The sequence below is a fragment of the Lemur catta genome, chromosome 21, assembly GCF_020740605.2.
Source record: "Lemur catta isolate mLemCat1 chromosome 21, mLemCat1.pri, whole genome shotgun sequence".
NCBI classification, from domain to species: domain Eukaryota; kingdom Metazoa; phylum Chordata; class Mammalia; order Primates; family Lemuridae; genus Lemur; species Lemur catta.
In genome coordinates this window covers 15,555,862-15,573,062 of record NC_059148.1, presented here as the reverse complement: position 1 = coordinate 15,573,062, position 17,201 = coordinate 15,555,862, and the positions used below count along the sequence as shown (strand labels likewise).

The 17,201-nt window shown below is 47.9% G+C and overlaps 1 protein-coding gene and 1 long non-coding RNA gene across 2 annotated transcripts; one reads left to right on the top strand and one right to left on the bottom strand.

The window, feature by feature from the left end:
- The first annotated feature begins 221 nt into the window (after positions 1–221).
- On the top strand, positions 222–16,673 carry LOC123625825. The gene is made up of 3 exons (XR_006730662.1): positions 222–959; positions 3,140–3,200; positions 16,655–16,673. It is a non-coding gene; the product is annotated as an uncharacterized LOC123625825 (long non-coding RNA).
- Positions 15,043–17,002, bottom strand: LOC123625824 (cytochrome b-c1 complex subunit 9). The gene is made up of 2 exons (XM_045534429.1): positions 16,802–17,002; positions 15,043–15,310 (listed from the first exon to the last, which is right to left on the bottom strand). Exons 1-2 carry the CDS (start codon positions 16,949–16,951, stop codon positions 15,266–15,268), a joined length of 195 nt encoding a protein of 64 aa, XP_045390385.1. The 5' UTR covers positions 16,952–17,002; the 3' UTR covers positions 15,043–15,265.
- Between the last annotated feature and the right edge of the window lie 199 nt (positions 17,003–17,201).

Sequence of the window (17,201 nt, the reverse complement as noted above, 5' to 3'; positions counted from 1 at the left end):
TTTCCTCTTGCAATCAGTCGCCAGTGACTGAGCTCAGTGGCAGGGCCGTTTCTTTCCTCCCTCCCTGAGCCCCTCAGACCCAGTGCTGGTCCCTGGAGTGAGGGGGGGTGGATCAGGGAGCTGTGGGGCTTCACTGGTCCTACCTGTTACTGTTTGTACAGCGCCCCTGTCCCCTTCACTCATCATCTGTGCCTCCTGACCACCTGGAGTGGGGTTCAGGCCTCACGTGAGGCCTCTTTTAAAGGGTTTGAGAAGCCAGGCAGTTTTTCAGATTTTTCAGAATGTAGCGCCAGGTCAAACTCAGTCTCCCTTGAGGAACCACTACTTTTTCTTTTTAGATCTTGAGGGCACTCTTTCAGGGGTGCTTTGAAAACAGCTCAGGGGCCATCAAGAATGGTGCTCATAGGCACACCCCTTCACTTCTCAGGGCCTCAGTTTTCCCATCTGTGAAGTGAGCCCATTGGGCCAGATGAAATGTTTCCACTTGGTGCCAATGAAATCGGAGGAGACCCTCAGATTGGCAGCTGCAGAAGTGGGGTGGGGGCTCTGGCCCCTGCCTGTTCATCACTGGATCCCACCACCCCACTGCTGCTCCCACCCAGGTATCTTCTAAGCGCCTTCTCTGCGCCCAGGCAGAGAACACGACTATCACTGACATTCCCCGGGAAGCTTTGAAGACCCATGTCTCTGAGTGGACTTAAAACTTGAATGTCTTTATTCCTAGTCCGTGAGTGGCAATGCTGGTGGACATGTGTGTTTGAACACTGTCTCTGAGAGGTGGGGAGCAGAGCCTAACGTTATTTATTGAAAGGGGCCAGGAGCCCGTGGTGGGGACAGGAAAGCAGCAGCAGAGCCTGGAGGCACGTGCTTTCTGAGTCGTCCCCTTAAAGAGCCAGGTGCAGTCTGGAAGAGTGAATGGTTGGCGAGAACCTGCATGTCCTGCCACACCAGGAGCTTGGGTAAATATTAATAATACGGGGAGGGGAACAAAAAACAAATAAAACCCAACACACAAAGAAACCCAGGGGAGTGTTATGTAGCCCTTTAAAATGATGTCCACAGAGACTGGGTAGCCACACGGGAAACTAAATATTCAAGAATATATATTTTTTAAAGAGAATACATTTAAAAGCAAGAATACACGACGGTGTAGTGCACCATGATTGTGAAATGTTCTAAAAAATTTCTTTGCACACAGCCCAGGTTTGGAAGGGAACGTGCATAAATGAAAACACTAGAGTGTGGGTGATTGTGCTCACGAGACCACAATGGTTTATAATGAGAATAAAAGCCCTTACCGAGCATTTACCATGGCCAGAGTTTCTGCTGGGCTCTTTCCCTGCATTCTCTTGTTTAATCCTCACAAGGTAGGTACAGATGAGAAAAGGAAGGTTAGATGACTTGCCTAAGATCACACAGTTAGCAAGTGACGGGGGTTGGGGGGCGCAGTTCAGTCCTGGAACTGTCTCCTAAAGCCCTGCTCTTACCCCTAAGCCCACCCACTGCCATTCCTTTCTCTGCCCCACTCCCACATCCTTGTCACTGTTCTTACAATGAAAGAACAAAATATGAGTAAAATAGTTACAGTGCAAGCGGATGGGAAATCCCATTTCATCGTGCCAGGCTGATAGGACCCCAATTACACGTATATTGGACCCTTTGATATTGTCCCACAGATCTCAGAGGATGCTCTGTTCCATTTTTTTCACTTTTTGCTGTTTTCATATTCATTTCGTCTTCTCTCTGTGTGTCTGGCCTGCTGACCCACTGCACACTTCTTCACTTCTGTGTTCAGCCCCTCTCCAGGGGACAGAGCAGAAAGTTAGGGCATTCTCAGCTCAGATGGTGACCACAGAGCTGAGGAGTGCTACAAAGGCCTGGGAGGGGACAAAGAGGGCAGAGGAGAAGGAGTGAGCCCCAAAGTTAGGGCCACAGGGCAGACCAGGCCATGGCGCAGTCATTGGTCCAGAGCAGCCGCTGTCAGTGTTTGCTGCCTGTTCTCGGGGCTCAGGGCATGGGCGGTCAGCCCGGCTGGGAGGGCCCAAGAAGGGGAGGACACGTGCATCTAGACAGCTTGTATTCGCCAAGACCTGCCGGGTCCCCAGCATGTGTGAGAAAGGCCTGGCCTTGCCCTCCTGGAGGGACGGTGCAAGAGCCATATGGATATTAAATAAGACATTTGGGGAACATTATGTATAATAGTTGTGCTGCGTCCTAATAAGTGAGTGAAGAAATGAACAGGAAGGAAAATAGGGAAATCAACAGGAAGGGGCCCGGAGCAAAAAGACTTTCCCGAAGCAGAGGGTGGTGGCAGCATCAGCCAGCAGCTGAGGGAGAGGTCAGCCAGGCCAGGCCATGGGCTCCCTGGGCTGCACCAGGAGGTGGGAGGGAGCCGGCAGGAGGAGAAGGCAGGACAGGGGGTCCTTCTTGGAAGGAAGTTGGCATCAAAGGGGAGGAAGACGGGGCTCAGAGGTGAGGAGGGGTGTTTATGGGATGCCTAGAAAGAGCCCAGGAGGTGCCAGGGGACCCACTAGGGGAAAGACCAGTCCCCAGTGGAGGAGAGGGGGCCACATGGAGGCCCCCAGGTCAGCCTGGCGTCTGCTGTTATCTAGATCTCTGGGTAGTGAGGCAGAAAGGCAGGGGCCTTGCCTGTGGCCAGAGGCTGCTGTTGCAATTCTGTAGTCTTCACCAAGGTAAAAAACAATTGGTTCTGTCTAAAGGTTACCATCCCAGCCCTGTGAGTGTATGGGGTGGGGGTGGGGGATCCTTGCCACGAGCATGAAATTCCCACTTCACATCAGACTGAAAATTCTCTTCCAGCGATCAATAATCAACAAGAGAATTTTACACAGACTGGCAGGATTCAGAAAACCTTAAAGGACATTTAGTCGAGATTTTCTCAACCTATTTAAACCCGCAAGCAGCCCCAGTCTTAGGCTTTGGAATTTCAGATCCCCCCTCCTCCCCTGGGGATGGGGACCTTTGTCCTGCTTAAGAATTTACTGGGCTTCAGTGGGTCCCTCCCAGACAGAGAGGTTTCCCCAGGTTTTGCTTGCTGTGGTCTAAATGACAAAAATGACGGGTACTTAATTCTAGTCTTCCAGATACGAAATTATGACACTGACTATGCTTTTTCTAGCTGCAGGAGCCCACCCTCAGCACTCTGACATGTCCCTGAAGTGCTCTGCCATCCCAAGGAGGTAATTATGGTTTTCTCCTCTTTAAAGTGGTTTTACCTGAAGAGCCAGGCAGAAAAGGGGGCCCCCAGTGGGACAAGCACCAATTATTCCTGTAAATTTAGGAATTTTGTTTGCAGATTTCACGCAGGCTCTTCCCTCATCTCCCATCTCAGAGTCTGATCTGCTTACTCAGTGCTCGGTCACACACAGACTCCAGGCCTCAACATGCCCAGCCTTTCCGTTGTTGATTTGTTGACAAAGGTGGCCTGGGGTAGTAAAAAGATCATTGGATTAGAAGTCAGGAGGCCTTATATTTCAACAAGCTGTGTGACCTTGGGCCAGTCACTGGACCTCTCTGGGCCTCAGTTTCTTCTTTTGAGAAATAGGGATGATCATTGTCCCCTGCCCTCTTACCTCATGGGTGTGGGTAATCGTGGGGGTCAGACAAGATCACAGCTGGGGGCAGAGGGGTGCTCTGAAAGCAGTGAGCCCCATTCAAATGGGACAGATGAAGACTCCTGTGGTTGGCAGCCCTGCCCACTCTGTGTTTGGGGCAGTTTCCAAATCTCCCCTCTTTTAACCACCCTGCCAGAAACCTCTTTGCACAAGTCACCTGCCATTTCCATGAGGCACAGTCCCAAACATGGAATTCTGGGGTCCCAGGGACATGAACAGTTTTAGAACTGCCTCTGTCTGGGTTTTGGCTGGTAGTTCTGACAGGACAGAATCAGGGGACGGCTTGAACTCTGAGGTTTTTGCCCCCGTGGGCAAGTTCTACCATGAAACAGCCCCTCCCCAGGCTGCCTCTACGGCCTATCTAGCTTTGGATAGGAGTTTGCTGAGAAGACAGTGGGGCTGCCCCCATCCCTGTGACAGGCTCCCCAGATGCCACACGACAGAGCCAGTGGGCAGAGCCCAGCCTGCAGGGCCAGACAGCCTCCATCACGGGAGAACAGCATCATATGAGAACCAACTTGATGACCTGTCAAAGGAGAGGTGGCCTGTCACCCCTGGAAAGTCACACTCCCCTGCTCAGGAGGGGCCTGCACAGAAAGGCATGGAATTGCAGTCCCCGGGCAGGAGGTGGCCCTCTCTCCTCCACAGGGTATTAACTCAGAGTAAGAACCGGTGGCTGGGCCAGACCTTTTCCTTGGGGGACCTGGGTCATCTGAATTGCTGGTGGCCTGTTTTTCTTTCACCATTCAGTGCAAGGGTGAGGCTCTGGGGTCAGAACTGAGCTAGGCTCAGCCATTCCTCAGTTCTGTGACTTTGAGCAAGGTGGCCTCAACTCTCTGAGCCACAGTTGTCTCACCTGTGAACTGGAGATGTTGGCAGGGTAGCTGTGACAGGCTAGTGGATTTGCAAGGCCTTGCTCATAGGACCCGGCTGGAAGAGGGATGGCAGGTTCCTCCTGCCAAAACTCCAGCTGGCGTCCATGCATCCCACCTCTCACTCTCTTGTCATAGCTGCCCCGACACGTCCAGGGCCGGCCTCCCAGAAGCCTTCGGGCTCTAGACATCCTAGAGCACAGGAGCTGGACAAAGAAGACGACAGGCACGGCCCAGCCGTAAGTGTGCAGCGAGTGCCCTGGGAGCCCAGAGGTGGTGTCCCGCCCTGCCTTGTGGGACTGGAAATGACCCCACTGAATCCTTAAGGCAAAGCCAAGTGACAGGTGTGATTATAAGCCTCATTTAGAAGTTCAGGCACTTGCTCGCGGCTGCAAAGTGGCAGAATTCAAACTCAGGTCTGCCAGCCTCCAAAGTCGTGCCCTCAGCCCATAGCTGTCCTTCCCTATGGCTTTGGCACTTGAACGGGGTGCCACAATACTCTACATGTAGTGAGCTCAGCACGGAAAAGAGGGCCTATCGCCTCCTTTGTTCTAAATACCATACTTCTGCTGATACAACCTATAATTTAAGTCATCGTACTGACAGAGGGGCAGGGGAACAAGAAGAGAGTAGCAAGCGAAGAGGACACATTTCCCCAGTCTGTTCTGCTGTCGCCTCTCCTGCCTGGAGGGGAGGGCTGCGCCTTGGAGGGCCCAGTTGGAAGGAGGGGTTGCACGTGGCATTGCAGCCCCAGGGCAGGAGGTGGCCCTCGCTGCTGGAGGCCTGTACAGGAGGGAGACAGTCCTGCTCAGACATCAGGGACAGAGGGAAGCTGAGAGGGGGGACTCCGCTCTTGGCGAAAGGTGTGGGGAAGAGATAAGGGCTGCACGAGGGAGACACAAGGTTGCTGGGGTTTAAAATAGTGTTAGAGACATGGAAAAACAAGATTGCCAAGGGACACAAAGGAGAACACGAGAAAGCAATCAGGCCTCAGAGGAACGGGAAGGATGTCGGGAACACAGTCTTACAGCTGCCGGGACAACGAGGGGGAGGCACTTGGCTGGTTCGGCTGCACAGTCATCCCCAAAGCTCTTGGCCTGCATTTTGTGGATCAAATATGCTAATTAGACCCTGGTCCCTGAAGACTGTGTAGGGAGCCCCATTAATTTACCCGCTGTAAAAACATAACAAAATCGCCTCTGATAGACTTGTCATAAGCACATCACAAGCACTCTCTCATGTATCCTCCCAACCACCCTGTGAGGTATTATTATTGTTAGTCCATTTTTCATTTGAGGAAACAGGTTCAGAAAGGGTAAGCACCTGTTCAAGGTTCCCCAGCCAGACAGTAGCAGAGCTAGGATTCAAACTCGGGCTTGCACTGTTTCCATAATCCATGCCTAGGTGCAAGATGACCCAGCAAAGGAAAGCACAGCAAGGACCCTATTTGGTAGGTTTGCAGAGTAAGGCTTGAAGTAGCCCGGGTCTTACATGTCAGGCTAAGGAATTTGAACTTGATCTTGTAGGCAGTGGGGAGCCATTGAAGGTGTTTGAGCAGGGGAGTTAGTCTGGCAGCCTTACAAGGGTTCAATGGAAAAGAAGGGTCCAGAGCAGTTGCAGAAGGTTCTGTGCAGGAGTTTCAAGGGGTGGGGATGGGCCAGGAGCAGCAGGAAGGTGGTCAGCAACCCTGTACACACTAACTGCAGACTGAGCAGCTCCCAACCGACACTTCCTCTACATTCCATCATTGGCTTGTCCTTGGTGCCGGCTGGAGTCTGCCCTTGCCATTCAATTTATATATAAATCCAAGCATATCTAGCCAAGGCCCCAGAGAAAAAGAAAAATGATTTTTACATAATGTGGAGCAATAGATATGATCATAGCCAACTGTCTTGCATCTGGATCTCTGCTCCACTCTCTAGCTGTGTTACCCTGGGCAAGACACTTAACCTCTCTGGGCCTCATTTTCCACCTGTAAAAAGAAGTGGAGAGCAGTGCCCACCTCCGAATGAGGAGCCGGTGACACAGAGCACATTTGCAGCACCTGGCCCAGTCCGGGCCCTGGGTGGATGCCCGGAGAAGGCAGCTATTTCTGCGTGTGCCGGTTGCCTGTCCTAGTACGCAGTGTTTGTCCTTCGCTATCAGTCAAGCAGCTGCCACAGGCTCCGTCTTGCCCAAGAAATTTGTATTCCCTCCAACTTTGCAAGTTCCTCAGACATTTTAAATTCATTGATTTCTGTCCTTTTCCTCGGAAGACTTCAAACTCATTTATAGGACAGTCCTTGTTCCTCGTTTTTCGAAGTGCTGACTGAGTTACCGGGATAGAATCTATTTCTTTTTAATAACTTACAAAAGCAGTAACATGCTCTGTGTGGTTCACACAAATAAGCAAAGAAAAACTAGCGATAATCCCACTGTGCAGAAATAATCACTGTTAGGATTTTAGTTCTGATCCTTCCAGCATTTTCTTTTTTTAGAAAAAGGAATACACACAGTGGTTTTCTACAAAAAAAAAAAAAAAAAATGGGATCACACCACACATGCTATTATAACTGTTTATTCAGTTAATAAGACATTGTGAACAATTTACCATTTCTCATCTACAGCATAGTTAATGGCTTATTTGTATTCTATTGTACCAGGCTTTCGTCAGGCAATTCCCTGTTGTTGTACATTTAGGTTGTTTCTAATTATTTGCTGTTAAACCACAATGAAGAGCCTCCTGGCTAAATACTAGTCCACATCCATGATTATTTTCTCAGGATAAAATCGTAGAAATAGAATTGCTAGATCAGATTTTTTTCTCTGACGTTGTTGCATGGGTCTTCCCACCAGCAGGATTTGAGACAATCGTTTCCCATATCTTGCAGTAGGGGTTATAATATTAATAATGAACACTTTGTGAGTTTAAGAAGTAAAAGCATTTCTCAGTTTTTTTGTTTTGCAAATCCGTTCTTGCAGAGCCTTGAGCAGTGAATACAGGTAGAAAATGGGCCTGAGAAAGATATTGAGTAAGGGGGTGTGGTGGGTGCCCAGATTTCCTTCAGGGTGCTGGAGGGGCTGGTGGCAGACCAGCCGCAGCTGTCAGTCCTGTAAGGGACTGGCCCCTCCCCATCTGCCCCCCTTCCTGCTTTCTATGCTACAGCTACGGCCTCCAGTGATCAACAGGGGCTGTAAAGGACTGACCACTTCCCCAGCTCAAGACAGCTCTGAAAGCATCCTATTGTCAGAACTCCCCAGGGTCAGCAGAGGTCTTTGTTGAGATTGCATGTGCATTTAGCCTGACTTCTCCTTCTGCCAGTCCTGTCTGCTCCTGTTTCCTTACTTGCTCCCATTTCAGGTATTCACCCCAAGGGCATTCCCTCTTTTTTTTTTTTTTTTTTTTTGTTTTAGAGACAGTCTCACCCTGCCCAGGCTGAAGTGCAGTGGTGTGATCATAGCTCACTTCAGCCTCTAACTCCTGGGCTCAAGTGATCTTCCTGCTTCAGCCTGCCGAGTAGCTGGGACTATAGGCACACGCCACCACACCCAGCTAATTTTTCTGTTTTTAGTAGAAATGGAATCTTGCTTTTAGGCTGGTCTCGAACTCCCAATCTCAAGGGATCCTCCCGCCTCAGCCTCCCGAAATGCTGGGATTACAGGCGTGAGCCACCGTGCCCAGCCAAGGGCATCCTTGATAAACCTCCCGCACACCAACCCCCAGCTCAGAGTCCACTTCCTAGGAAACCCGGCTTGTGACTAGGGAGCATCCTGTGTCCCCCCCAGGACAAGCTCAAAGTGTACTGGCTATACAAGCCTGGAATGTTCTGACAGCTGGGCCTGCCTTCTTTCTTTGAGCTGCCAGGATAACCCAGAGCTGAAATGGTTTGAGCCTTGGCAGGCAGCATTGGGGTGCCAGAAGCTTCCAGGGTAGCCTCTGGCTGGGTTATTTAAGCTATCAGCTGGGTGGAGATTTACCATCCGGAGTTTACTTCCTCCCCTTGACACCCGCCCCAGATGACAACATCTCCAGAACTAACAAGAATCAAGCTGCCATTGTGCAATATCACGAGGGTTATTTTACAGATAAGGAAATTGGCTCAGAGAGGGTAAATAACCTGCCTGAGTTTACACAGCCAGTGAGTGGTGGGGCTTGAAGTCTAACACTGTTTACACTTCACTAGAGCTATTCAATGGGACTAATAATATGACCTCATGAATTCTTGTTCACATTAAATGACCCATAGAGTGCAAAGCGCTTAGTACAATGCCTGGTTCATAGTAAGCGGAAATCCAAACTCTTTAAACGTGGTCTACAAGACATACTGTATCCGACCTTCTCTGACACTGTCTCATTTCCTTCAGTTCCTACCTCCGGGGCCTTTGCACGTGCTTTTCTCTCTGCCCGGAATGCTCTCACTTTACCTGGCTGAGATTTCCATTCAGATCTCAGCTCAAACGTCATTTCCATGGAGTTGTTAACGAAAAAAAAAAATGAAGGAGGTTTATACTTTGGAAAAAGGAGTGCAGCCTGCGGGGTGGCCATTCCGTTAGGTGGCCGGGCACACGTGCCTCCAAGAAGAGACAAAAGGGAACAGGATTTTATACTGAGCAGGGTGCCCAGATATACATATTCAACAAGCTATAGGAGGAGTCAGGAATATTTCTGGAAGGAAATCATAGGCATGTAATTGTGCTGTATCTCTCCCATCCCATCATGGCTAGGAACTCAGTTTTAAGGTGTTTCTGGGGTCCTCTTGGCCAAGAGGGGTCCATTCAGTTAGCAGAGGGCTTAGGATTTTATTTTCAGTTCACAAAGTCTTTTCTAACTACCAGCTTGAGCATCTAATGTTGCTCTTCAAACTGAGCCACTCCCTTTAAATTACCTTGTTTTATTTTCTTCATAGCCCTAGCATAAGCTGTAGTTCTTATTTATTTCCCTGTTTACTGTCTGTCTCCCCTGGTAGAATGTAAGCTCCAAAAAGGCAGGGATCTTTCTTGCTCGCCACAGTGTGCCCAGGGTCTACTACAGGGCCGGGCAGAGTAGGAACTCAACAAAGATGTATTGGTTCAATGGATGGATGGATGAATAGTTTATACAAATTTGGAGAGGTTTTTTTGGTTTTTTTTTTTGAGAGACAGTCTCACTCTATTGCCCGGGCTAGAGTGCCGTGGCGTCAGCCTAGCTCACAGCAACCTCAAACTCCTGGGCTCAAGCAATCCTTCTGCCTCAGCCTCTCGAGTAGCTGGGACTACATGCATGCGCCACCATGCCCGGCTAATTTTTTCTATATATTTTTAGTTGTCTATATAATTTCTTTCTATTTTTAGTAGAGACGGGGGTCTCGCTCTTGCTCAGGCTGGTCTCAAACTCCTGACCTCGAGCAATCCTCCCGCCTCGGCCTCCCAGAGTGCTAGGATTACAGGCATGAGCTACCACGCCCTGCCTTGGAGAGGTATTTTTGAACATAGGAGAGAAACTAGGGAATAAGACAATAGTTCAAATAATTTTAGCCAAGAGAGTGATCCTGCTTGCTCAGACATATACCAGATGCCAGTTTCTCAGGAGAGGATTGCAGAGACCTTCTGGAACTCGCTTTATGGGGTGCCCAAGCATGTAGCTTTTCCTGACACCTGTGCTGGGAGAGCAGGTGGGGAATCCTGAGGGGCTTTCTAACTCTGAAGATTGTCCCAGCTCTCGACTCCAGGAAATCCCTCAGGCTAAGCTTGGCAGAGAGAAGAACTTTTTTCTAGTAATGAACAGCTTCTTGGTGCCAGTCTTAGGAGGGTGCTAATCCTCAGTTTCCCCACCTGCATGGCAGACCCAGTGCTTATTTGGCAGTGCCACCCAAGGACAAGTCCTCCTTGGGATCTCAGGAAGAGGAGCCCTGGGCCACCAAGCAGCAGCCAGCTTCCAGGCCTGGAGCCAGGGCTGGAGGCTCTTTGTATTCACTCTCTCCTTGGGCACCCCCTATTTTTATTCATTCATTCATTTGTGAGCCAGAATCTCACTATGTTGCCCAGACTGGTCTTGAACTCCTGGCCTCAAGCAATCCTCCCACCTCATCTTCCCGAGTAGCTGGGACTACAGGCACACGCCACCATGCCCAGCTCCCCATTTTAATTTATTTACCCCACCTTATAAAAATAATACATTCTTGGTGCAGAAAACATAGAAATCAGAGAAAAATACAATGAAAAAAATGAGTCCCCCAATGTTAACCACTGTTAACAATCTGGTGTGAGCATTCCCAATTTTTTTCTCTTATACATGTTAACCAAAAAAAAAAGTATTATGCTATATATGATTTTGTGACCAGCTTTTTTTCCTTAGCTTTATATTTTCACTGTGTTCTTGTGTGAGCATTTGCCTTAACCAATTTTTACTTAATTGCTTTCTCTTTATAAAACGTTTTGGGATTAGAAGATCAATATCTGCTTGTTGTAAGAAAAAAGGTAAATCTAACCTTTCAGAAATAACCACTGTGAACAGTTTTGTGCACGTCCCGTGGGATTTTGTGTATACACATATCAAAGTGTATGTGTTTACGTAAATGGGATCGAACTAAACAACTAAACATGCCATTTTGTAGCTTGATTTTTTTTTTCCTATTTTATCTTTCTTTAGTATTACACACTGAATCACCTTCAGTTTTTTTAAAGTCTACATAGATTTCTATGGTATGAATCTACTCTTTTAGTTAGCTACGTCCTTATGGAAGGACTTTTTTTCTTCTTTTAATTCCAAACAATGCTCCAATGACTCTGTGTGTGTGTGTGTGTGTGTGTGTGTGTGTGTGTGTGTGTGTGCACGCACGCATGTGATTCTGGGGATAATTTTCTAAAAGTAGAATTTCAGAGACAAAAGAAATGAACATTTAAAGTAGATATTAGCCTGAACAAGAGCAAGACCTTGTTTCTACCAAAAATAGCAAAAATTAGCCAGTCGTGGTGATACGTGCCTGTAGTCCCAGCTACTTGAGAGGCTGGGGCAGGAGTATCCCTTGAGCCCAGGAGTTTGAGGTTGCTGTGAGCTACAAAGATGCCACTGCACTCTGCTAAGGGTGAAAGAGTGAGACCTTGTTCTAACGCCCATGGGCAGTGTCTGCTCTTTCACCAACAAAACAAACAAACTGCTGTTGCTAGTATTTTTCATCTTTGTGGATGTGATGGGCAAAAAATGGTATTTCATTTTGTGTTTCTTTATTAATGAAACTGGGCATCTTTTCATTGTTTGTGGCCATTTGTGTTTCTTAAATGCCTATTTATGTCATTTGCCCTAGCTTCTGTTGAGTCATTCATCTTTTTCTTACCGATTTGAAGACTGCTTCATGTTAACGAGGTTGGTGCTATGGTCTGAATGTTTGTGTCCCTCCCCAAATTCATATGTTGAAACCTAACCCCCAAGGTGGGGCCCTTGAGAGGTGATTAGGTCATGAAGGCAGAGCCCTCATGAATGGGAGTAGGGCCTTTATAACAGAGGCCTAAGGAAGCTCGCTCCCCCTCTTCTACCGTGTGGGGGCATAGCAAGAAGGCGCCATCTATGAACCAGGAAATGGGTCCTCAACAGATATTGAATCTGCCGGTGCCTTGATCCTGGACTTGCCAGCCTCCAAAACCATCAGAAATAAATTTCTGTTGTTTATAAACTACCTAATTCATGGTATTTTATTATAACAACCCAAAGAGTTGGTACTTTGCTGTATTTGTTGGATATTTTCTCCTACTTAAAACGTGGTTTAAATGGCTGCATATTTGGGATAATGGTGTATGTCATATTTCACCTCAACCCTGTGAAGAACATCTCTTGTGGATATGCACTTTTTTTCTTTTAAGGAAAATTTGCCAGAAGTGGGATTGTTTGGGTTAAATGTATACGCATTAAGGTTCTTAATGTGTATGCACAAAATATCCTCTAGGAAGATGGTACCACCTCGCACATTCCTGCCAGCAGTACATAAATGCCATTTGTTCATGTTGTCAATGAAGTTAGATAATATTTTTTAGCTTGGCAACTTGATAGATGTATTAGTTTCCTAGGGCTACCATAATGGATTACCGCAAAATGGGTGGCTGAAAACAACAGAAATTTATGCTCTCACAGTTCTGGAGGCTAGATGTCCAAAATCAAGGTTTCAACAAGACAATACTTCCTCTCTGAAGTCTCCAGGGAAGAATCTTTGCTTTCCTTGCTTTTGGTGGTTGCTGACAATCTTTGTTATTTGTTGGCCCGTGACAGCATAACTCCAATCTCTGTCTCTATCTCTTGCTCTGTCGTGGGGCTGGAGTACAGTGGCATGATCATAGCTCACTGCAACCTCCAACTCCTGGGCTCAAGGGATCCCCCTGTCTCAGCCTTCTGAATAGCTGGGACTACAGGTATGCACCACCATGTCCAGCTAATTTTTTTATTTTTTGTAGAGACAAGGTCTTGCTATGTTGCCCAGGCTGCATGGCCTTCTTATATGGACACCAGCGATTGGATTTGGGGCCTACCCCAATAGTATGACCTCATCTTAACTAATTATATCTGCAAAGACCCTATTTCCAAATAAGGTCCCATTTTGAGGTTCTAGGTGGGCATGAATTTTGGAGGGACACCATTCAACTCAGTACAATAGGTAAAACCAGATTTACGATTATTTTAATATTCAGCGCTTATTGAAAGGAATCTCACCACACTCTACGACAGCCCAGAAATGCTGATAAACAATGGGGCATATTAACCACAGACTAGCTTATGGATATACTTGCTGGTTGGGCTGAATCTGGGAATGTGCCCCACCTGAGACAGGTGATCAAATGAGCATGTTCTGCCCCTGAGCCCTGAGCTTGTCATCATGCACCCCCATAGAATAACTCTGTGAGAATGTTCTCTGCTTTATTGTTTACCAGCACCCCGCTCTCAAATCGTTGGGGAAAATGTCATGTAAGTGGCAACCTTCAATCCCCAGAGTTACCCTCTACCTGATGCCGTAATCATTCTTTAAGAGTCTTAGAATAGCCTCTACTTTGGTTCAGGTCTTCATTTGACCCCCGGAGCTTTACTACCGTTGGCAGGTCATGATTTTTCTAGGTCTCAACTGCATCTTCATGAAGGTATGCCTCAGGTAGGTCAAACAGGGCAATTTCTAGGGTCCCTCCTACCTTTCAATGGGTTTCTTGATCTGAATGTTCCCCCATCAGAGAAGATTCTGGATGATCTGGCTCTGGCTAAATCCCGTCAGGCTACAGGCGAAAGATGGCAGGTGGGTGAGTCACTTACCTACCCAGGCCAGGAAGCTCCCCCGCCACAAAACAGGACTGCCCTATGCCTGCTCAGCACGTCCCGGGGCTCTCCGCTGCTGTTCCCAGCCAGGCTGCAGTTTCCAAGGTTTCTTACGGCCATTAGCTCTAATCAGGAGGCTGGCATCCGCCTCCTAGCTAGTCTCTCTGCTGTCACTCCCACCTGCTTTCCAATCTAATCGCCCCACAGCCACTGGAATGAGATTTTTATAACATAAGACAGAGCTTGTTGGTCCCCTGCTAAAGAAATTTTCAATATCTGCTCACTATAATTTTGGTGATTATTCACTGTGCCTCACCAGGTCCTGAATAATCTGGTCCCATTTATCACCTTCAGGTCTCAGCTCTTGTGTGGCTTCCCTCCACCACTCCTGGTTAGTCCCTTTCCTTGCACTGTTCCTGAGTCCCTGGCCCGGTCCCTAATCACACAGGATGGCACTTATAGTGTCTCCCCGACAGTTCAAGCCCCACATGCTATTTTACCATCAAATGCCCTGCTTGCACAATGCCTCAACTACCGTGGCCACCCAAATATATGTTGAATGAATGACCAGACTATGCTCCTCAAACTCCTCTTTTTCACATTCCTATTGCGCCAGCCTTCCAGCAGAATCATCTGGTTTTCTGGGTCCTTAGCATCCATGTCTCTCTGCCAGCAGTTTCTTCCATGTGCCAGGATCTGTGACTGTGCTAACTGCATGATAACTCCTTTAATACTCAGAAAAACCCCGTGCAGTAGGGATACTTCTATTGTCCCCATTTTACAGATAAGGAAACTGAAGTTCAGCAAGGTCAAGTGCCTTGCCCTTGGTCCACATAGCTAGAACTGGTAAAGATTCAAATCCACCAAGTAAGCACCTTATAAACCAAACTCGTAAGAGTGGAACTCTAGCAGGAGAGAGATGGCGGCTTACCAAAAAACACTAAGCTAAGGCAGAATGGAGACTAGACCCTGGGGTGGGGAGTGGCTCAAGATCCCCAAGCCGGGGGGTTTTTCCCCCAGCTGAGACCACAGTGCCTCCTCATGGCCAAGTCAGTTAGCTCTCCTCTGTGTGATTTAAGAATAGAATTGTTGGCTTAGAAGCCAAAGTTGAAGGTAATGTCTCCAACTCTGGCACATATTTTGAAAACCAGAATTCTTTGGAAGTTAATGGAAAACTCAAAATAGCACAGTCTGCCCTTCAGGTGTTTGCAGAGGGCTTCGAAGTGGTCTCAAATAACTGACAGTGAAGATCAGGTAGTTAACAAAGCATGCAATGCAGAAGCAGGTCTCAAGGACAACTGACATTTATTTGCTGATGACTCTGAATAAACATACTTCAAACACAGCAGAAGTTAGAGTCTGTTTGTTAGGTGAAGCCACTTCTTGCCAACAGCTAAAGGTGGTCCGTGCAAAGTAACTCGAATATCATCTTCAAGCTGAGGCCCGAGCACTAGGCAAACGGCTGGTGGGTCCTTCTGGTCCTTCTGGCCTGGATGGGGGCCTCCGAGGAACTACTCCTTGTTCTCATACTTGTGCTTGATGTGTTTCCACAGCTTCTGCATTTTAAAGACAAGAGCGACAAACTTTCACCTTCGCCTCTCACATTTTACAATGACTCCCAGTGCCCTGGTCTCTGAAATTAAGTGTGAGAGAAACACGTGCCATGTCCTGATTAAAAACACACAGCTGTGGCTGGCAAACTGGAAGCAATGCTAGGCTAGACACACAACTCTTAACATTTATAAAATTGATGCTCTCAATCACCGTGTGAAGTTAAGTGCGAAGGGATGATGGTTAATTTTATAGGAAATTGAAGTAGAGATTGAGGGAACTGCCCAAAAGCACATACTTATTAAGGAACAGAGCCTGGAAGATGTCTCAGTTCTTCAACTCCCAGGTTACTCAAGAGGTCCTAAGTGCACAGGCCCCAAATATTTCACACTGAGACATTTTTTATTTCCTCAGACCTAAATTGGTTTGGAATTCTCATTCCTAAAGGCATAGGCAAATGGGTGAGTTATGACAACATGCTTAGATGCCTTTCCAGGACAGTGGGAATGGCCAGTGGAGCCCCTTGCAAGGGATGGGGTAGTGACACCACTGTCATATGGGCAGGAAGTTTCCCTGGCCACAGGCAGTACAGAATTAGCGGACAGAGCCTTCCTTAGGTGTAGAGTCAGCCTCAAGCTAAAAACACAAGCGAGTGGGGGAACAGGGCTGTCTGTGTAAAGCATTTCCCAGTATGGCCACAATTTAATGGTAGAAAGCATACACAGTACCTAGCACAGTGCCTGAGACACAGTAAGTGTAAAATCTGTTGCTATTTCCTACCTTACACTTCCACTTTCTCCTGAGGAAAGTAACAAATGTTATTTTTCAGTGGTACCACTTACCAGGCACCGAGACACCTTGCCTGTATCTCATATAATCCTCACAGTTACTTCCTCGGGTTACCACTGTTATCTCCATTTCACAGAACAAACTGAATTTCAGAAGTTAAGAAAACTTGCCCGACTTAATGCCACTTGTTAACTGCCAAGGTCCAGTATTCCTATTCAAGGCTCTCTGATTTCATAGTACCCACTCCTAACCATCAAGATCTAGCTGCTTGCCTGGGAAGCCCTGGGAACCGGAAGCACCGTTTGAAAAGGTCAGCCAGGGTGCCTAAGGTCTTTTTCAGGTCCGTTGCCTGCTCACATCTGCCCCTGAAACCCTCAGGCGTCCGGGTTCCGGCCCTGATTTGCCACTGACTTCCTGGCGGTGTGGCCCTAGTAAGTCCTTTGCTCTCGTTAGGCTTTAGTTTTCGCTTCGAAAATGGACAAGTGGGTATGTCGGGTGGGACATATCAATACTTACAACCCCTGCAAAGTGGGACCTATTGACCCCGTTTAACTTTTTAGGAGTCACACCAGGCCGAAGAGGGCAGACGGCAGTCTGGAGACAAAAGACGCCCATGGTTTACCCCCTTCCTGGTAAAGGTAGACTGAGTCCCATCCCACTGTCACCCCTCAGGCGGGCCCAAGGTCAGGGGTTGCCCGGGCCCTCACCCCCTCGTTGATGTGCTCGTAGATCGCATCGGCCCCTTGATCGAAGGCACGCTCGAAGAACAGGGCGCCTACGGCGATGGTGAGGGCGAAGGTGGACGTCCTGCGGAACAGCAGGGAGTACAACCTTGCAGTCAACGTCGGGCCTGCCATGTTTCTTCACTGCCGAACCCGCGCCACCACGCTTGCGCCGAGGCCAACAGCGCTCCCTCCTTCACCGGGCAACGCTTTATGGGATTTGTAGTTCCTCTGAATTTCAGCCCTCGTCGTTTTGAAAGGCGGAGGTAACTTCTGGCTTGTGCAGGAGGAAAAAAGACTCATAAGATTCATATCAGGACATATAAATAATTTTATAAGATTTATTACTTAATTTTTCTTAATCATTTTTGGCTGTTTGACTGTT